At 36.6% G+C, this 20,557-nt stretch overlaps 3 protein-coding genes across 6 annotated transcripts; 1 reads left to right on the top strand and 2 right to left on the bottom strand.

Annotated features, from left to right (window-relative positions):
• Nucleotides 1-666: 666 nt before the first annotated feature.
• Nucleotides 667-5,910, bottom strand: LOC105197481 (mediator of RNA polymerase II transcription subunit 24). Of its 3 annotated transcripts, none has more exons than XM_011163867.3 (12): nucleotides 5,666-5,894; nucleotides 5,110-5,321; nucleotides 4,896-5,021; nucleotides 4,451-4,787; nucleotides 3,813-4,229; nucleotides 3,548-3,731; nucleotides 3,122-3,464; nucleotides 2,543-3,027; nucleotides 2,325-2,417; nucleotides 1,951-2,241; nucleotides 1,421-1,868; nucleotides 667-1,223 (listed from the first exon to the last, which is right to left on the bottom strand). In XM_011163867.3, the coding sequence occupies exons 2-12, from the start codon at nucleotides 5,212-5,214 to the stop codon at nucleotides 1,077-1,079; spliced, it is 2,976 nt and encodes a 991-aa protein (XP_011162169.2). In that variant the 5' UTR covers nucleotides 5,215-5,321; nucleotides 5,666-5,894; the 3' UTR covers nucleotides 667-1,076. The 3 variants fall into 3 exon arrangements, with proteins under 3 accessions (XP_011162169.2, XP_011162168.2, XP_011162170.2); XM_011163866.3 differs by having other exon boundaries at nucleotides 1,077-1,223; nucleotides 5,797-5,910; XM_011163868.3 differs by having other exon boundaries at nucleotides 1,077-1,223; nucleotides 5,732-5,895.
• A 325-nt stretch (nucleotides 5,911-6,235) lies between these two features.
• LOC105197480 (RNA-binding protein cabeza) lies at nucleotides 6,236-14,355 on the top strand. 2 transcript variants are annotated; one of them, XM_039446369.1, is made up of 8 exons: nucleotides 6,236-6,513; nucleotides 7,982-8,335; nucleotides 9,051-9,126; nucleotides 10,671-10,699; nucleotides 12,457-12,590; nucleotides 12,768-13,111; nucleotides 13,612-13,902; nucleotides 14,068-14,355. In XM_039446369.1, exons 1-8 carry the CDS (start codon nucleotides 6,501-6,503, stop codon nucleotides 14,105-14,107), a joined length of 1,281 nt encoding a protein of 426 aa, XP_039302303.1. In that variant the 5' UTR covers nucleotides 6,236-6,500; the 3' UTR covers nucleotides 14,108-14,355. The 2 variants fall into 2 exon arrangements, with proteins under 2 accessions (XP_039302303.1, XP_011162166.1); XM_011163864.3 differs by having other exon boundaries at nucleotides 10,668-10,699.
• Nucleotides 14,356-14,419: 64 nt separating this feature from the next.
• On the bottom strand, nucleotides 14,420-20,153 carry LOC105197479 (bax inhibitor 1). Its single transcript, XM_011163863.3, has 4 exons — nucleotides 19,806-20,153; nucleotides 16,399-16,700; nucleotides 15,601-15,926; nucleotides 14,420-15,072 (listed from the first exon to the last, which is right to left on the bottom strand). Exons 1-4 carry the CDS (start codon nucleotides 19,856-19,858, stop codon nucleotides 15,037-15,039), a joined length of 717 nt encoding a protein of 238 aa, XP_011162165.1. The 5' UTR covers nucleotides 19,859-20,153; the 3' UTR covers nucleotides 14,420-15,036.
• Nucleotides 20,154-20,557: the final 404 nt, after the last annotated feature.

The following is a 20,557-nucleotide window of genomic DNA, read 5'->3' as shown; positions in this document are numbered from 1 at the left end:
GTAACGTTTTATTGTTTCAAACGCACCTGTAATTTCTATAATTAACTTCCCATACAAGCAACGGAAACATATAATTCATGTATGAAAGAAATTCTTTTTAATTTTATATATGTACACAAATTTAATTAGATTAAAACTTATACAAAATAACATCTCTTAATGATCGCATACTTTATTAATAAAAATACAAGTTATTTAAATTTTAACTTTAAACATGCTGAATGTTTCTAAGTAATCACATTTAAGTATCTCATTCACAATTTTATTTTATAATTTTTTAACACATTCAACAAATAAGCAATACTGCATTTTATATGTATTTTAATAACTAGGCATCATGAATGAAAAACGGAATTTATTTTCTTATCTATGGGTTAAGAAGATAATAAATTTATAATTCAGCTATTTTTTAAATAAAGTATATTTAAATTCGATCTTATAAAAAATTATGAACTTGCATTTCTTCAAATGGTTTAAAAATGTACATATGTTGGATGCATTTTCCAAGGATACTTTGAAACAACATTACGTTCATATATACATTCGTATGTTACAATTTTATAATAGATATTGAAAAGATGTTCTTTAACAAACGTCACGCCTGAAATATGGTTTTCTGTTTAAGTAAAATCAATAGGTACTTATCAGATATGATTAACTCAACAATTACTGAACATGATTATTTATTTCCGATGTATTACATAAAATCAGCATATCATGATTTAAAAAATTGCTCCATAGCAATTTTTTGTACAAGTTGTTAAGGCATTTAAGATGCTTAAAGTTGGTTTATAATAGCCATAACCGTAAGAAATTGGCCAATCATAGTCGATTTACAGAAAAAGAATCTGCTATGATTGGAGAATTTCTTACAGTAACGGCTGTTATGAACCAACCCTTAGTGTACAAATACATTACCATTACTCTGCTAGTATAGCAGTATAAATGTTATAAGATTTAAAATATAAAATCTGTACATTATATTAACATTTATATAGATATATAATTGATATACTCGTCAATCAAGTATTGTATCCGTGAAAAGATGCATTCTCTATTTTGCAATAACTGTATCTTTATTTTGTAGGCTTCAGATTAATATTTCGCAACATGCATAAATCTCGCGCAGTAGTTTTACGCCCAATCACAGTTTGTATGTCATACAGTCTTAGTAGAATATCAGTCGTGAATAATTCGGGCAGTGCCTTGAGAAGACAGGGTACCTGAAAACAAACATATAAACTCATTATCAACAGCCAAGTGAGTCGCGCAAGTAAAAAAAAAAAATAAAAAAAATGTTTAGAAAAACAAACTTGTCGCATAATTTATATTCAACGTCTGTTCTCCAAACCCTTAATTTTAAGGGACGAAACTAAAATTGTGATTGCACGAACTACTCTACACAAATATCAAAACGTACCAGCGTTTGCGGCATTCCTTGTAGTACGATGCGAGTTCTGTCTTTTCCGCATTGCACCATGAGTCGCAAAAACTGGAGTATAAAATGAGTCTGTTGAGACACCTCGCCGTCTCTACCGGCTAAAAAGGAGAATATGGTGAACAAATTGTTCAACGCCGTCATAAGCGGATCCCTCAGAACCACCACCGACTTCTGCCCGTTACTCGAGCCTTGCGCTTGTGGACTTTGCGAACTGAACATGGGAACGTTCTCGCCAGTTTCGTTTAACCGCAGGAGCTTATTGGATACGCCAAGCGCGTCTAGCTCGTCCGCATCGAGGTCGCGTCGCACACGCTTACGACTATTACTTCGATAAGGATTAGAGTTGTTATATTCCAAAGTAGAGAATATGCAGTACACACATAATTTTGCCAAGATGGACGATTGCGGTTCCACAAGTTCTTCACTCCTACGTGAAACAAAATTTATGTATAATAAACGTTCTGCATATTTAAAAATGCGATCATGATGCGATTATAAAATGAACTTACTGCAACGAGTTGTGCAAGTATTGTGGTATTATGTGATTTATGAGATCCAAAGTACAGTTCTCTATGTCGAGATGGAAGATTGCAAAAGCTAAATCCACAGCTTGATCCAGTTCTTCTTGATAGCGATATTTGAGCACTTCCTTGACTATATTCGTAACAAACCAAAGAGAACCGCCGGTATTTAGCAAAGACTCCAACGATTGCGTGGCTTGTATGTCTATCCACCCACGTTGATTTATGTTCTGCCAGACGGACTCCAATTGTTCCAGTATCGGCTGCCGCGATATTATGCTGCGAGTGCAAAAATTCCATGAAAAAATGATAATTCTTAAAACAATATAATAACAATTCATTTTCAGAAAATATCATAATACCTGTGGGACATCGAAAGCACTTTTGTTTTCGATTGTGTGGGCGGGTGCACGTCATATTGCATTTTCCGAATAATCTGGACCATTAAGCTGGATCTAGAAATAAAATTTTAATCTTACGTAACATTGAAATATATAAAATATATTTTTATTTAAAAAAAAATAATTTTTTATTTAACAATATTAACTGTTCGTATTTATATATTTATATATTTCCTTACCTATCTTTAAGATTCTCCTTTTTATTACTCTCTTTAAGATTGTCCTGCATTTCGTTTAGCACTTCCTGACCCGACAACGGAGTCAAGAAGTGCTGGACCATGTTCATGGGTTTTAGTAGAGCGTCTTGGTGCGTGATGCTCATGTACGCGCACAGCCAAGCGGCAGCACAAACCGGCAGACAAGAGGCCGTCGCTCGCAAACCATCCAGAGCTCTCTTGACATCGCCGGCGCCCAGCACTCCGCTCTCCCACGCGCAGAGCAACTCCTTCACCGCGCCCATCGCCGACTGGCATGCGACATGCCACTTTAAGTTACTCGATTTGAAGTCAGGATCTGGTGAGTTGATCTGCGCCAATAGAGCGTCCACTCTCGCCGGATCGACGTTCTGCAGCATTCTCTGCGGCGACTTCAACTTGTTCCGTTCCGGCATGCATTCGCGCACCCATTGCTCGAAAAACGAATCTCCACCTTCCTCTAGGACAACCTGGAAAAAGCAATTTGCATATAGATGAGATGTATTCGACACACGAAATTACAAAATCTTTTTCTGTACGAAGTGCGACATATGCCAGACTTACATCGGAACCATACGTTTGGACTATAGAACACAACATAAGGAACGATACGTCGAACAACATTGCTCTCGTCGCTGCTGTCTTGTCAGGTACGGACTCATTGATTTGTTTACTACATTCGTTAAACTTGATGAGTTTTGTGACGAAGGTCTTCAACTCTCCCTCTACGGTCGCTACGGCCAACATCAGTTCGAAGCTTTTTCCCGTCAAGACTTGATACAGCACGCTCAGCAAGCCCTCCTGGATTTTCGCGTAATCGGCATTAAGCGTTCTCAAGATTCCGTTCAGCGTCTGCCCCGCGCGTACTATTACCTTCGGAATTGATGACGATGTGGTCCCTCCCTCTCTGTAACAATCGCGCAATAATCGCAAATAAAGTTCAACTAATCATTCAAATTTTGTGAAAGATAATTCGTTTTTCATGTATACCTCCTAGCACCTATCTGCTTCGCTTGCTTCTCCGTTACGAGGTTCACCTTCTGAAATTCATTCAGCAGGCATTCCACATAATTGCACGAACACGTGGCATCCATTATGTCCAACAGAGGTGTGAACTGAAGCAACAACTCGAAAGCATCTAGGATATCTTGCGAGTATTCAAACTTCTCGTCACCTAACAACGTAAGACGTAAAGATGTAAAACTAATTCTATTTTTGTCCGATATCCAGAAAACTTTAAAGGAGTTTTATCTACCATTCAAATTTGCCACGTGCAATTCCTTCAGTATATGAGGCACCTTTAGAAACGTGAAGGCACCCCATTGCGACTCCTTAAACGTTCCCGTCACATTGTGCAGGCACATCAGGCAAGCACGGATAATCTCGCAGTAGAGTCGCGCATTCGTGTAGCTCTTTAATCTTTGCACCATCAGCAATTGATTGACGAACACAGTTGTTTCAGTGCTGGGATTCAGTAACACTTGAACGGCAAAGAGAGGTTGCAAGCAATGAGTGATAGATTCCATTTTAATCTTCTCAGGGCAAAGACTCTCAATCTCCAAACTGCACAACTTTTTCAGAGAATCCTCTATCGGTACGACGGACTTTTGTGTACTTGTCTTTAGTAATGTCTCAATCTCTTGACATTTTTTCACAACTTCGATGTACAGCTCTAAAACAGAGATGTATAAATAAATATAAATTGAATCTTTCATATAAATCTTAAACCCTGGAGTGATGCTAGAAATTGTACAGAGATCTCGAACGGAGAAAGAATTTATCAATTGTATCAATCATTAATAAAACTATTCAAATACATTTGGTCAGTTATTTTTCAGAGCAGTTTGTAGCATCGTTGATACAGGGTTTAAAAGCATTAAAGTCACAGTGCACCTTTGTCATCATATTTAGCCAAATACATCATCGCGCACAGAAAATCTGAATTCAACATCTGCTGCAAAATACTAGCAGGCTTGTCTATGAGCTCGCTCGGTTGCGGTGTCAGAGGATTACTCTGAGGTGTCTTTGTCAAGGTGTGCAGATAACACTGCAGGAGCCAATGTACAATTGACAAAACCGCCGCGGCTAAAAGATCCTCCTCTGGTTTACCGCGGCATGTAATACCAACTTGTATGGACTCCAAGAACTCCAGCAAACTCACAATACAATGAGGCTTGTGAAATGCTTCATATTTACTTATTCGCTGCAACACTGCAGCATAGGACACCAACTGCAAGATAAAATGTAAATCATTACACAATGGTACACAAATCTTACAGTATATGTATATATTATACAAAAAAAATTAAGAGATCTTCAAAATATATGACAAACAAACCTGAGAGCTTAATGAGTGCTTTAGATATGACAATACTAATTGATTTGGTCCTGGTCCTACTAGTGCTTGTTGCAATATACAGTCTGCTAAGTTATATACATCACCACTTACCCCTCTTGGTAGAATCTGAGGATTTATCTCAATTTTAGGAAATGTTTATAATGTTAGGAAAGCAACAAATTGAAAGCAAGTCAATCATCAAAAATGCACTCACCGTTTTGATATTAATGCCCCATTGCAAATCGGTCCAGCGTTCTCGCCAAGCACGTAGCAACAGAGCTTTCAAGCTGCTGGTTTTACTAGTCACTTTGGTCTCCATTGATAATGTTAAAACATTAGATCATTATACATTTTCTGTCACACTATGAAGAACATTTAACAATTTGCAGTGGGCAAAACATCTTGTCAAAATGGAACGAATATCAGCTGTAAGTAAAGAAAAAGCTCTTTTTTAATTCTTGCAATATAATATAAAAAAACGAGTACTTAAAGTTATTGCCTTAATCATGAACATCTTGCGTGCGATCACTCTTTCACCTATTTAAAGTAATTTTTTAAAAATCTCTAAAAATTCATGAAAATATTTTAAAATTTCTTGAACAAATGTCTCTACTCTTCCTTAACAAAAAAAATAAAATTTACTTTAATTAAGAATTAATTAAACTTCTGAACATTTCTAATAGTTTATTACGTTTCATAAAACGTCTCGCAAAAATTATTTTATAACAGTGTATTAATATTTACATTGTGTAAAACATAACTATTCTAACCTTTACAGACTATCTCTTCAGTATTTGTAAAAGAATATGTAATTATTTTCTAATAAATTTACTAACGAAGGAATAGAAGCCTATTATTAAAGACTATTGCAAATTTAACGCTCTCTTTTGTTCGTTCTCACTTTTTATCATAATGCATGTATAATCAAACTTTAAATGACCCCTTCGGCCCCTTCGCCAGGGAATCCGGTAATTCCGGTAAGCTCCAATTTACAACTCTATGCAAATGCAACTCTTTCAACCCCCCCCCCCTCCTCTTTTTTTTAGCAAACTCTGACGGATGCATTTCTGAACGCACGATACAGTAAGTGTAGTAAACTTTGCCGTAAGAAATTGACCAATCACAGTGGAATGTGAGAAGAATACTCGACTATGGTTGGTCAATTTCGTACAGCCCAAAGCTTACTACACCTATTGTAGACGAGAATTAAACCAACGCGGTGTCCGGCAGCCAATGCAAAAGGCTTCCTTCCGCTGGCAACAAAGTCCCTCGGAAAGTTGGTCTGCCATTGGGCGACGGCGCTAGCCAGACGCCACTGCCGCTCGCCCCGGGACTTCCGGCCGGCCGTTTTCACTTCCGTCTGCAAGACAGCCGTGTCGTTTCTTCTATCACACCGCTCCAATCGGGTCTACGAGTTCGTGAGAAAAACGCGGCAAGACGACGAGTCCCCGCAAGGGACGAGGTATCCGTGATAAAAGAAAGAAGACGGAGAAAGGAAGGACGTGGTCCAAGTTTGCCTGGATCCAGGCGTGATCTTGCTCAAGCAGATTCATCTACCGCCTTATCGGCGGTCTCCTCGCATCGTTTGTCCGAAGAAGCGGCACGATGACGGACAATCGTGAGTATCTACAAAGAGTATACGCGCAATTCGTAGTACAAGCTGTACAAAGCGCCTTGCCCGACGGCGACGAGCCCGAGAGGTTTCTCGTCGTCACACGCCTCGTAAACCTGAGCCGGAGAGCAGAGGCGACCAACGATCACGTCTATCACGAATGAAAATGGCGATTGTCGGAGGCGTCGAGCCGCAACGAGCAACGCGGAGGGCGAAATTTTCGTGAACCGCGGGAAACTGCTAGATTTTTCAAGAATGAGCGAGAAATATCGTTTTTTGCACGCGAGTGTTTGTTAGGACTGTTCTATAGTAGCGTAAACGTATTATGAAGGGCAATTATAAATCCATTTCTATCAATGTAAATTAATTTTAATCTCGGTTTTTTTTATTTTTAGAATTAGAAAAAAATGAAATCAAACTAAAATTAGAGCTGATCTACATTGATGAAAACAGACGTGCAACTGCACTTTCAATCACAACAAATTAATATTGTCAAATGCTCTTAAAGCCATTTTATAGCGTAAAGCTTAATTTGCAGCGTATTGTGCTTAAAAATTTAGTTGTAGCCTCTTTCCTACAATAAAAATAAAATGGTTTTTATTGATATAACATTCTTGGGATAATAAGTATTCTCTATAAGCAGTTACTTACATTGAAAATGTACAAGGATATAAATAGACAATTGAGTTTAAGTTGTAAAAAAGGAGTTACAGATTGTCCAAGGAATATTTCATCATTCTATTCAATATTTTATTTTTATTTGTGAATTGTAAAGAATGGGTTACAAATAAATCTCATAATTGTAAGAACATGCTTGTAGAGTTGTGGGAGTAGTAGTGAATGTTATACTAATAATTGCAATTTTCATTCATCCATGTTTTATAAGTTGCGCCTTTCAGTCTCCTTAACAGTGTTACCTCTATTTTCCACTTTATAATTCTCCCTACTAAGATTCCAGCCTCTATAGAAAAAGAGAGTTATTAAAGAGCTAAAACCCAGTCCATCACACAGTATATGAAACTATGTATAGCTCCAGGTTAACACAAAAGCAAGATACAATCTATTTCTCTGATTGGTGTATTCTTACAACTTCATTCTGTTGTAAGCGTGAAAGATCTAGTTCAACCATCTTTCACAATACACTTTAGAGCCAATAATAACAATTTACAATCGCACCTTACATTTTACAATCATCTTTGTTGCAATTACAGAAAGGCCTCTCTAGAATACATAAATTTATTATATTTATAAATTTATTTGAATGTGTGTGTGTATGTATATATATATATATATATATATATATATATATATATATATATATGCATTTTTCTTTGATAAATCCACTACCTAAATTCATGTATGTTAAGATATTAATGACTGTTAAATTACACCAACAACATGTAAAGAGTTAAAGCAGATACCTCAGAAGATTTCGAAACATTGATTAGTAAGGTATGTGTGTTTGATTTTGCAGAGTATTCCAGTTATCAGCAGCAAGGATATAATCAGTACAGCCAGCCACCTCCCACGACTGGTCAGGATACGTCGTATCCACCACCATCGACTGGTGGGAGTAACTACAATCAGTACAGTCAGCCGCCTCCGAGTACCGGCTCAAACTACGGAAGCTACAACAATTACAGTTCTAACAGTGGCCAAGACTACAATCAGTCACAAAGTCAGGGCAGCTACAGTGGCCAGAACAGCTACGGCAGTGGCGGTGGTGGTGGCGGCGGCGGCGGGGACAGTAGCAATAACTACGGGAATTACGGAAATAGTGGAGGTGGCGGTGGAGGATATAATCGCAACTCCGGTTCTTATAGCGGAGGTTAATATTTTCTTCGTACTCTCTGTTTTTGCAATTAAAGCCTCTCAGATTCCTGCATCTCTTTTTTCATTCTTCTTCCTTGTTGAGCATTATACTGCTTTCTCTAAGCTAAAATTGCCAGGTTGAGAGATTTTCCTCTAAATTTAGAGTTTATTATCAAAGAAATTTTTTGGAAGAACAAAACGTTTAGGAGAACTTTCAAGGAAGGAAATAAAGATCTATAGTATTTTTTTTTTTATACATTAATTTTTTATTATATTTCTTATTTAAATATATTAAAAATCTGACAACTCGCTAAATCGCTAAAGATCAAAAGGCGCGGTCGCGTCTCTCGCTTGCTTCTACAGGTTGAATCACTAAAAGTGTTACAGCCTATTATTACTAAAACTAAGCAAAGTATGTAATTTTTGTTTTTTATTAATTGTTTGATATTAAAAATAACACATTATGTATCGAAATTAATTTTATATATAATTTCAAATATTTTTTTAATGAAATTATATGATTTCTGTAATTATTTTATATATAAAAGTATTAAGGTAGAGACAAAAATCAATAGTTTTTCACGAGATACCTTATTCTAGCATATTTTAATGTGAAATATAAAGTATCTTATAAACTATAGAAATTTGCTTTTTATTCTACCTTGAATAGCGATAATCTCTCTTGTATATTTTTTTTCTTAAAGATTATACTTATTGTATATGTATTTCAGGCCAAGGAGGTGGCGGTGGAGGCGGTAGATACGGCGACCGCGGCGGTTACGGAGATCGCTCCGGCGGCGGTTACAAGTAAGTTTATTTTCTGAACTTTTAAAATATGCATAATGAAGCGATTGACCGGAGAGACGGACTCCGATGTGTTAAATTAAAATCAACAGCCACCCCACATTCAGAGTTAGCGTTCTTTGCTGAAGCAAAATCAAAAGTAAAGGTATGAAATGATGTTCTTAACGCCAGTAAATGGAAAACTCTTGTTGAATCATCATTACGAATCGGTTTTGTGCCCGACCGGGCGTTAATATGTTTGTAGTATGCCTACAGGTTTAACAGACAGATATAACTGAGGTAAAAAGAGGTAAAAAAACAGTATATGACAATTGACGTAAAAAGGCTGTAATGTCGACACTATTCGCTGCTTCTGGAGTATCGGCAAGCATTATATCAAATACATTCACGACAGTTAGTAAAAATCATGTTTGAAATACATTATATTATATATTTAAAAAAAACTTTTAACAAATGATTTTAAAACACATGCATGTATTTAAAATGTGGTAACAAACACGATTTTTACCAACCCTCCACGACACGTCATACATCATATACATACATACAAGCATACATATACATTATACGTACATGCACGTATTGTGTAGCAGCTAAATGCAAAGGTCTTAAGTCAATAAGACTGCAAAGCGATTGATGTCGCCACTGGGGCCACTGTTGTATTATTATATCTTCATTAGGTGTATCATACGATCAGGCGACTAAGGTACTTAAAATCTATCGTAAGAGATTACAAATATTTCCTTATTCGACCACTATTGTACGCCAAATTAAGAACATTTTCGAGAGAGACGGGTGGAACTATGACGTATATTGTATTATTATTCCGTATGTTATTTGCCTTCAAACGATGGCTTTATGCGTATCATCGCTTCTAGTATTGGTATTATTTAAACAGGTATTTTCCGAAAGATATTGCTATTTTTGTTTTCTCTCATGAACACGAAAATGAAAGGCAACGTATCATCGATTATGTGTGCATTTACAAATTTCCATGTCCCAAAACTGCAACAGAGTCAACGACGAGTTGCAACGGAGATGCTTAACGATATTTCTTTCTGGCAAAGAATTCTCTCTAGTTACAACGCAAGTAATCTCTTACTTTTTTTTTCTTTGAGTTTGAAAAATGACGAAATATAATATATAGTGTATGTACATGTCCAAATAGAACCTAGGCATGCTTTTATCAAGACTTCTTTCCCCCTCAAGACTCTCCCGTGTTACATCGAATCGATCAAAACAAAAAAAAAAAACTCCGACCTAGCTCTCTCAGTTTGTTTTGTCGTCGTTTCTCACATTTATACAAAGTTTTTAATCTCTGCATGCTAAACGAGACTGACGGACGTAATTTAACGGCGGGACGGAACGGTTTTAATATGTAAATCATGATGTGGTATATGACTGTACAGACATTTAGACAAATAGGTACATCAGTCAAGAAGAAAAGGTGGCGAGCGGCATACATACGATTCGCCATGCATCGATCGATCGATCAGTCTGTCCACATGAGTCAACTCATTGGTATATCTGCTTCTGTGTTTTAGCAGTGGCGGTGGCCGTGGTGGTTATAACAAAGGTAAATGCACCAGACTGTTTGTACTAGTCTGGTGCTAAATATTCTAGCTTTCACTCTACTATTTACGATCTTAAAATACTCGGTTACTCGGTGTTATATGAAAGGGCTGCTATGCAACATTGTTAGGGTATATAGTGCTAAATGGCGGTGCGATATCTCTCAATGGCAATTCACCGTAACGTGATATTCGCACGGCGCTCGTTCGAAAGCGAGAACGCAGGAGAATATCGAAAAAAAAATCCCGTTCGCGTTCTACTTGTAAAAAGAGAAAGACCAATGTACTTACGCGCGATCACCAATTGCTTTTTTTTATCCTATGAACAATCTGATGCACGGATGTCGTTTTCTTGAGTTATCGTCAAAAGCAAGACTTTCTTTTTCCTTTTACAAAAGTAGGACATCCTCGTGCGCCTTCTAAAATTAGATCTTTTGCGTTCCGTAAGATTATCGTTACCCAACCAATTTCCGCACTGTGCGTGTCCTCGATGACGTCGCGTTCAGTGGGAAAGTTATTTTGGGAAGTCCCTTGAAAGGTCGAAAGGTTCCTTTTTAAAAAAAGGTGCTGAAAAAAAAATGGGTAATGCGAATGAACATTACGTTCATTTCGCGAGATGTAGCGAACAGTAGAACAATAGTTGCAACGATACGATGGTCGTGATTGATTTTTGGTATGGTCGATATATATTTTCAAATACGCATCTAAATACGTACAAGCGCGAGAAGAGTAAATAAAAGGCAGCTGGTGAGCTCTACTTGCCGATCTGTGATTAAAATGTCAAGGGTAAGAAATAATGTTGCAGCCCTTTTGTATGTTCAGCTGCAACCCTGTGTTCTATATGTATATCGTTAGGTGTTATTGGGAATATTAGCTACTAATGCAATTACGTTTTATAAATAACACGATATAAAGGAGATTACAATGTATACTGCAAACGTAACGCTATTCGAAGTACGGAAAGCTTCAAATTGTGCAGAAAAATGGGTATTTAAGTGAGATATTGTTATAGTTGAATATAATTGTGCATTCCTTTAAAAAAACTGAAAAAAAAAACAGGCATAATGAGTAGCAATAATTATGCTAACTATGCTGGGTAATAACGTTACATAAGGATACATGTAGATGTGTGTACACGTTTAGTTGTTAAAAAAATATATTTTATAAGTAACACACACTTCGTAATGTACAAGAGAGAAAAAAAACCCCATCTCTTGTTCTTGTTGATATTATACGATTTATTACTTGTAAACTCTCGAATTCTGAACGGAACGTCAGCCGAACGGAAAAAACAACTGGTCGTCCATTTTCCGCTTCTGATCATGTAAAAAAAAAAAAGACAGCAGGAAGTCATACAATCGAGAATCGTAGAAGCTATTAGAAAAGTGTGGTAACTAACATTTCGGAAATAAACTGCCGTTATTCCTTACTAAGACCTCTGTTGTTGTGTTCATCGGGAAGAATATATGATAACTTTGAATATACGACTTTCCACAATTTTATTGAGAAATGACGAATTCGAAGGAAGATATATGGACAGTGTTTCCAAACTTTTGTGCAGTCTGAATGAGACGGAACGTACAGAAAAAAAAAAATGCGCATACCTCGAAACACTTTCTTTATATCTTTAGATTAGAATGAAGTAAAAGTAGTAGCTCCAGGGTCGGTAGATACGCGGATATTTTTTCTTTTTTTTTTTTTGTTTTTTATAATTATCCATGACGTTTCTGTGCGACGAATTATGACTTTCAATCCGTTGCAGGGGGCTACGACCGTAACAGCAGTGGCGGTGAAGGAATGGTTACGCAAGAGGATACTATTTTTGTATCCGGTATGGATCCATCGATCTCCGAGGAAGAGATTTGCCAGCATTTCGGAGCGATTGGCATTATTAAAGTATGTATGCTCTTCCGTACATACACACACTTCTGCTTGAAGCATTAATCTAATCTCCAATTAGACAAACGTTATCTCGAACAAAAGACTGAACACGTTTGAAATTAAAATATAAAGTTAAAACAGTAATGAGATTAAATCACATTTAAATATTCAACGAAAACTTAATGTTTGTAGCAAGACAAACGCACGGGTAAGCCGAAAATTTGGATGTACAAAGACAAGAACACGGGAAAACCAAAAGGCGAGGCAACGGTCACATATGACGATCAAAACGCCGCGCGTTCAGCCATCAGTTGGTTCGATGGCAAGGATTTTAAAGGCAGCACAATAAAAGTGCAAATGGCCCAGCACAAAAGCAGCTGGCAAGGTAGCCGCATGGGCGGTAGTCGAGGCGGCGGTAGCCGGGGCCGAGGTGGTAGTTTCGGCGGTCGTGGCGGAGGCGGCGATCGCGATGATCACCATCGCGGAGGCGGTGGTGATGATCGTCGTGATAGTGGCGGCCGTGGAGGTGACTGGAGGTAAATACGAAGTTATATCTCACAGGAAAAGAGAACGAGACATCTTTATATTTTATACTCAATAGAGAAGTGCTTAAAATGTTTAATTTCTGTCTCCGTTTTTTAAATATCTAAAAATGTTTCAGTTTTAAACAGTGTTTAGATAAAAAATACTGAAGTCTGTTTATACTGTAGCTTATCTTCAAATTTGATTGAATTTATTTTTTATCTTTTTCTAATTCTAAAAATTAGAAAAAGAAGATAAACCAAGTTTAAAACTACGTTGATTCAAACGGATCTAAAATGTTTAAAGTTGTCATGTTTTCGCCTTAAACGTTAAATGTTTTAAATCTAAACACCGTTCAAAGTTAAAAAAATTTTAAGTAAAAAAAAATTAAGTATTTAAAAAGCGGAAACAGAAAATAATATCTTAAAATCAAATACTTTATTGAGTGTATCGACACATTATTATCGAAGCAGAATTTGAGATGACAGAGCAACTAAAACGATCTTTGAAACAGGTGTCCCAACCCTGACTGCGGTAACACGAATTTCGCATGGCGGGATCAGTGCAATCTCTGCAAGAGCGCAAAACCAGAAGGCCTCGGTGGTGGTTATGGCGGTGGCGGCGGCGGTGGCGGTGGCGGCAGAGGTGGTGGTGGCCGAGGTGGCGATCGCGGTAGCCGAGGAGGTTACAGGAACGATCGAGGCGGACGTGGAGGTGACAGAGGTGGCAGAGGCGGTGGCGGTTTCCGCGGTGGAGACCGAGGCGGCCGCGGAGGACGAGGCGGTCCTATGAGGGGTGGCGGCGGGTAGGTTCTACTCATATTTTTTGCATGATCTTTAACTCCTCGCAAACTTTTCTTCGTTGTTAAGGACACAAAATGTTAACATTGAACGACCGTATTTTTACATAGGTATATAAATCTATATATCGATTATATAAATGACACGTCAATTTGCGCACTTTGTTTCAGTCGGGGCGACAGAGACAGGGACCGCCAGCGACCATACTAATATCATATTCTTAAAAAGTATCGACGGCTAGCCCGCCGTCATTATAAACGATTTGTACACATATTGTACACACTTTCAGCGCTTGTACATTTTGCAGAGTCAAGTTCACTCTTTACTCTATATATACGACATGTATTTCTTTTCGCGTGCTCTTTTTATATTGGTCGGAATTACGTCACATGTATGTTACGTTCGTATAAAATCAAATATCCAAATAGACAGCAATAGACAGACCTTGAATGTGAATATACGATCGAATCTTATTTAAACACCCGCTATCCTATTGGTTTACGCAAAATAAAAAAGAAAAACTTGGGAAAATTCGTTTATTGAAAGTTGAAAATATAATACACAGCTAATTTTTATATATATATATAATATATATATTATATGTATACAAATTTGATGGAGAATTATAAACTCAAATACATGACGAAAATAAATTACGGCATGTCTTCGTCTGTATAATCGGACGTAAGAGAAGCCAACTTTCTTTTATAATAAACAAACTGTATTTAACATTTTCCTTTTTTTGTCAATATAGTAAATATATTTAAAACAATTTAAGTAATGTCAATAAAAAGCCAATAAAACAAGCAATAATTTTACTGTCAACATAAAGATTTTACTTATATTGACAACAAAATTTTTACTTGTTTCATTGGCCGTGACATTTAAATTGTATTAAATTTTACGAGCTGATTTTATATGAATTTTGTTTTAAATATATTTATATAGTCTCATATCGCATTCGCTAAAGAGATGTTAATTATTACATATCATATGTGTATGACGTGGTGTATATCGGTATTTATATAATTTTTCCAGTATGTATATGTACACAGATACCTAAGTATGGATAGATTACATGAAGACCTCTAGTTTATGGATTTACTTGAATGCACCACATTACCCGTCTTGTTTTTCGCTCAATCTTTACGTTTGCGCGAATCCTTGGACGATTCCTAAAATCAGAAAAAAATCAACATGAAGATTTCAAATATTTTCAAAATCTTGGTCTCAGATTACCAATACAACAAAATAACTCATTTAAAAAAAACTGTTTCTCTTATTCGAAACAAAATACACATCCAAATATTTAAAAAAATGAAAAATATGAATATAACTTTGATATAAAAAGTAAAACTAAAAAAATTGTTTTAGAACTCAAATATTTTTTTCCTTTATTACTTGAAATATTTCTATTATTATTTTAAATTATAACTTTCACTTTAATGCTAACTGATCGATTTTTTAATCTACTTAATGCCGACGCAAAGTCCATAAACATGTACCGATAACAGCCTTATCGATTTCTTTTTTCTAATTTGCATTATACATTTCTACTCGAGTTATTTTTATGAGAGTATGTTACATCGTAATGTCTGAAATTAAAAGGATCCGTTTGACTAAAATTTCTTTTGGCTCAACGAAAAATAGTGCTCTTAAAGATATTTCTATAAAAAAGTGGTTAATTCGTCAGAATAATTTACCTTTTGTATAAGTATTACAAGGAGATGTCGGAAAACGCTCACAAAGTCGATGAACAAATCCAAGGAGTGCATGATAAAGTCCCTACTGCCCATGTGATACTTTTCGATGATCAGTTGCGTGTCGTAAATAATGAAGCCGCACATTACCAAGAATCCCAAATACAAGTGCGCTTGCATAATGAAGAATGAGCGCACGAACAGATTTAAGAAGGAGGACAGGAGCATGATGTTCAGTATACTCATTAAAGTACCCCCGAGATACAGCCAACGGCCACGTGGAGCAAAAAGCGCGGAAAAGCTAAAGGAAACAAAGATGACCGTTGTACCTGTAAACATTTCATAATCATTATATATCGTATCGTATCAATAAAATATGCTTTCGAAATCTCATAGAAAGAAAAAAAATCACTCGAAAATTGCACAAGCTCAATTTTGACTCTAAGAATGAATAATCTTTATTAGAGTGACAAATCACTTGAAAAATTGCATAAGCTCAATTTTCATTCTTTTACAGTGTCATTCTACAAGATTTGGAGAGTATTTCTATTTTTCTCTATTCAAAATAAATATTTCTTCCAAAGATTTCTTGTATCCTTAAACATAATTTATCAATATTTTTATTTTATGATTTAATAGCCTTTTTATCCAACGAATATTATCATTTTTTAGAAACGCTTTCAAAATAAAACTCAAGTTTTACTTGGACTTTGGATTGGTCAATGTGATCTACAAGATAATGTCACGTATCAAAACAAATGGATGAAATGCACAAAATAAATCAATACACGATTGGCTCACCCATTAATGCTGTTATCACGATACTCGGATCTATGTTGACCACCAATTCAAGCAAAGGTCCTAAACCAAGCCCGGACAGAAATGCGAATCCCAGGAGATAACTGAGACGTAGTTTCTGATTCTTGCCGTTGTCAGGTGTGGACATCAGCGCGATGAGAAGGCCTATGGTGCCGATAGTCGTCAGCAGGTTGGCCTGGAGGAGTTGCGTGTACATATGCACAAAAGCACCGGAAGCTGCCGCCACGGTAGACAGGGATAGACAACCGTAGACATTCTTTAAATGTTGCTTGACCGGCGAATTTCTGTAAACAATATTTTTACAAAGTTATTATAGTCGGTTGTGCCATTATTGTCAGCGTCCTCAACTTGTTTTCCAAGATTCTTTCATCCCATAATATCAATATCGATTATTTATATCATTGTGAAGAAACGCAGAAGGATTCTACCTCACCTAAATCCATCACAGAAAGCATTGCCAATACATCCTCCACACGTGAACACTTTATCATAAAGATCGAATTTCACAGAAATCAGAGATATGTATTTTAAAACTATCAACACAATTTCAAAACATATTCTTCATTCGGCTAGCTCTATAAATGTAACATAAATAGCATCATGCAATTTTCTCTCATCTCTCCCGATCGTCTCTATGTTTCTCTGCACGCGATTCTGAATACATTTTATTGCACTCATTTAAATAACTAAATAGATTCATGTTTTTTTTTTAAGACGTTTTTTTATCTCGCTTGGAAAGTTTGATCCAAGGCCTCTCGTAGGATATTTATATCAACGCAGTTGCGATGTGCTTAACTAGAAAAAAATGCTGTAGTCACAGCGTCACCTCATTGATGATGCCAATCGTTAATGATATTTTAAAACTAAGAGCGTCTTTGATCAAACCCCAGTTAATTCAGTCGGCAGAATCGCTCAAAACCAAGTTTCTAACTGTATAATCCTGATTTAATCTTTTCTCTATACGATAAACAAATCAATCCATTCTGCGTTAATGAAATGCTACAGATACTGCTTGATAATTCGATTAATGAGATAATTAAAGTTTAGTCAAAGTCATCCTTAAGAAGTGACGACAGTATCGGGTACACGTCATCGATATCATCACAAGTTTATGAAATAAGAGAACGAGATGTGAAGGACAACGTACTGCAAAACCGGCTTCTCACTGTAGCGTTTTTCCCCCTTTTTAAAAACACGTTTTTCCTTCTCGTTCACAAAAAGTTTTCTCGAAATATTTATATCTTCCACGTCCCCTTTTACATCCGACTCACACATGTTCATTTATTGATGTAATTAACTGTAATCTCAGCTTAACTAACTTTTTATCCTTATCTATCCTATCTTTATCTAATTCTAGGAATTTTCAATTTTTTGAATTCATAGAATTAGAAAAAGATAGATAATAAGTTAAAGTTTATTTACATTGATGGAAATGAAATCATGTTTATTTTGCCACCAATATAGATTAACGATTAATCTCGATTTAATTTTTCGGCCTTTTCTATAATTTTTAATAAGATTAATAAGTTAATGTACTATTTCAATTAAATTAAGATTAATGTAAGAAATGAGAAGTTTTCGAATATTCAAATATAAATCATATTTCGTGTTAGTTAAACTTTGTGTATCGAATGTTTACTGTAACAATTATAATATGGATCAAACAATTTTTTAAACTTAATTTGCAAATTAAATTTATATGAAATAACAAGGAAATATTGTTTTCTACGTAGAAATGTTTTTCTTTTATATAGATAAATTTTTAATTTAACGATAAAAGTTAACAAAGTTTGTATTTCAAAAATAACTAATTAAAAATTAAATTATTTAAAATTGACTAAATTATAAGTAAAAAGATATTAACTTTTTAATTTTATTATTTTTTAACTAGTTACTATTCAACCATGATTTTAAAATCTTTTATCCTTCGAATTTTACTTTTTTTAATTCTGAAAATTAGAAAAAAAAACGGAAAACAGATTAAACGATGATTAAAGTTCTAAATCTACATTGGTAGAAACAGAGAATATGTCTATTTTTCCACCAATGTATATTAACTTTAATCTGAATTTAACTAACTTTCTATCTTTTCTTATAATTTTTAGAATCTTATCCTTTAAATTCTAATTTTTCGAATTCCTGTATAATTCATCCTCTCCCAAATTTGATCCTTTTTTTCTTCTCCGTCCTGGTGAAGATTTTTTTCAAATTTTATTCAAATTGGAACATTTTTCAGAAGTTCTCAAAAAATCTACATCTTCCTTTAAGATTTTTTACACTTTTAATTCTAAACCATTTTGAAATTCCTCATCCCATAATTTCTAAAAAAATACTTTTAACATTTTTAAATTTTATAAAATTTCGTCAGAAATTACAGAAAAAAATCTTAGAAATCTTATGATATTTCATAATTAACATATATGAAAAATTCTGAAAAAAGACGGAAACTTTCTGAAAAATGTTCCAATTCGTATTGTACAAAATCTAAAAAAGTTATAAAACTACAGAAATTCTAAAAAATTCTGCAAAATTTTCACCGGGCGTACAACAAAACAACGGGAAAAAAAAAAAATCAATAATCCTATCCACGAAATTGACAACACTCAGCATCGCTCAACAAATTAACCACAATTGGATCGAAATCAATTCCGCCGTTCCACAGATGCAAAAAGCGCAACGTAACGTATTTCAACACGTATTGCTTTAGAAAAATAAAGTTTATATAGAGATGTGTTCAGATTCCCTCCCACAGGTGTCAGTTCATTCTTATCATATAACATTTGTAGGTAAGGATAAAATAATACCTGGAGGACACCGGGGAGGGAATCTGAACGCACCCTAGGGTGACCCAACAAAATTGACGCTTGGCCGGAGAGGGGAGGAGGAGGAGCTGGCGGGGAAAGGAAGAGAATCTGCGGAGAGAGGGAAGGCCCGAGGTCGATTTCCTCCTTGTCGAGGAATTAACGGCAGCCATCCTACGATGAAAGCCGCGAAATTTCTCTCCCAATATGATACTTTCGACGCTTCTTTCGCTTTCACTATACATAGGTAGACGACGCGCGACTACGCAACTACGCCGCGCCGCATTATCTACGAACGTCGTCCGCCGTCTCGTTCCAGAACACCCAATGAACACCTATCGCAGTCGAAGGTCGCACGAATGCGCAACAAGGAGACGTGTTGTCGCAAAATTACGATCTAATCGCTTTTTCTTTTCCTTTCTTTCTTTTTTACGGGAACGCGATGAGGTAACGACGAAGCGGATCAGCCCGTTGTCGTCGCGAAAATTGCGTCACGGGAGCGACAGTTTCGCGGAGGGAGAGAGACGGAAAGAGAGAATCGCGTATAAACATATTTTCGCGTTTCCGATTACGTGGCGTGATACTCACAGCGTGGTGCTGAAGGAGTTGAAGAAAGCGTTCAGGTTCGGGATCGATGCCATAATTTTGCCGTCGCTCGATTCGCTTCGGGGAGGGCCTCAACGGGTTCAACTCTTCTTCTTCTTCTTCACTTCTGACGATCGACGCGTCGCACGGGACGTTACGCTCGCTCGCAGCCCAATGACTGGCGGTATTTCCCGGCTAATTCTATGCGAGGCGCGGGGCTAGATTATCGGCGAGGCGTGAGCCGCAGTGAGCCGACGAATTGTACGCACGTATGTCGTAGACGAGCCTCAGCGCGGGGACACGTCAGTGATATTCCTACGCGTAGAGGCCAACCGACGGGGCAGACGAGGATAGGAGAGAGCGAACGCGTTCGATTGGTCATGCGCGCTGCAGTTTCATCTTCCTCCTCCCCTCGCCTCTCCCGTTGCATCGATGCAATTCGCCAGGTGGCAGCAGCCTCGACCGCGATTCAAGCGGACCTGAGGATAACCGAAGAACTGTGACATTACCGACTGCCTTACTGTATGCGCGCGAAAAGCTCGATAAAGAAATCTAAGTTTAAATCTGGAGCTTGATCATAATTGCCGTCCTACTTTTTACCTCCGGTCATTATTTTGATCACTACTCCGCAACTAATCGTACGACTCCACGAGTCTGCAATTTAACCGTCGACTTCAGAAAGTTCTATGCTCCACTGCTTCGAAAAACGGGCCCGAATTTTGGAAGAACGGAAAACGAAAGACTCGCAGGCTTTT

The sequence above is a fragment of the Solenopsis invicta genome, chromosome 2 (genome assembly GCF_016802725.1).
Source record: "Solenopsis invicta isolate M01_SB chromosome 2, UNIL_Sinv_3.0, whole genome shotgun sequence".
In the NCBI taxonomy this organism is placed as follows: domain Eukaryota; kingdom Metazoa; phylum Arthropoda; class Insecta; order Hymenoptera; family Formicidae; genus Solenopsis; species Solenopsis invicta.
The sequence above is the reverse complement of the archived record's forward strand: the minus strand, read 5'-3'. Positions and strand labels throughout refer to the sequence as shown.

Bases quoted from the DNA above. Each gene is read 5' to 3' on its own strand.
- LOC105197481 (XM_011163866.3), bottom strand. From the start codon at position 5,214: ATGGAGACCAAAGTGACTAGTAAAACCAGCAGCTTGAAAGCTCTGTTG. The intron at 5,022-5,109 runs GTGAGTGCATTT...ATAAATCCTCAG, and splicing joins GGGGCATTAATATCAAAACG to ATTCTACCAAGAGGGGTAAG. The intron at 4,230-4,450 runs GTGCACTGTGAC...TCTCTGTTTTAG, and splicing joins GGCTAAATATGATGACAAAG to AGCTGTACATCGAAGTTGTG.
- LOC105197480 (XM_011163864.3), top strand. The intron at 8,336-9,050 runs GTTAATATTTTC...TATGTATTTCAG, and splicing joins CTCCGGTTCTTATAGCGGAG to GCCAAGGAGGTGGCGGTGGA. The intron at 10,700-12,456 runs GTAAATGCACCA...AATCCGTTGCAG, and splicing joins CCGTGGTGGTTATAACAAAG to GGGGCTACGACCGTAACAGC.
- LOC105197479 (XM_011163863.3), bottom strand. From the start codon at position 19,858: ATGGCATCGATCCCGAACCTGAACGCTTTCTTCAACTCCTTCAGCACC. The intron at 16,701-19,805 runs GTGAGTATCACG...TATTGTTTACAG, and splicing joins AACTCCTTCAGCACCACGCT to AAATTCGCCGGTCAAGCAAC. The intron at 15,927-16,398 runs GTGAGCCAATCG...AAATGTTTACAG, and splicing joins CGTGATAACAGCATTAATGG to GTACAACGGTCATCTTTGTT.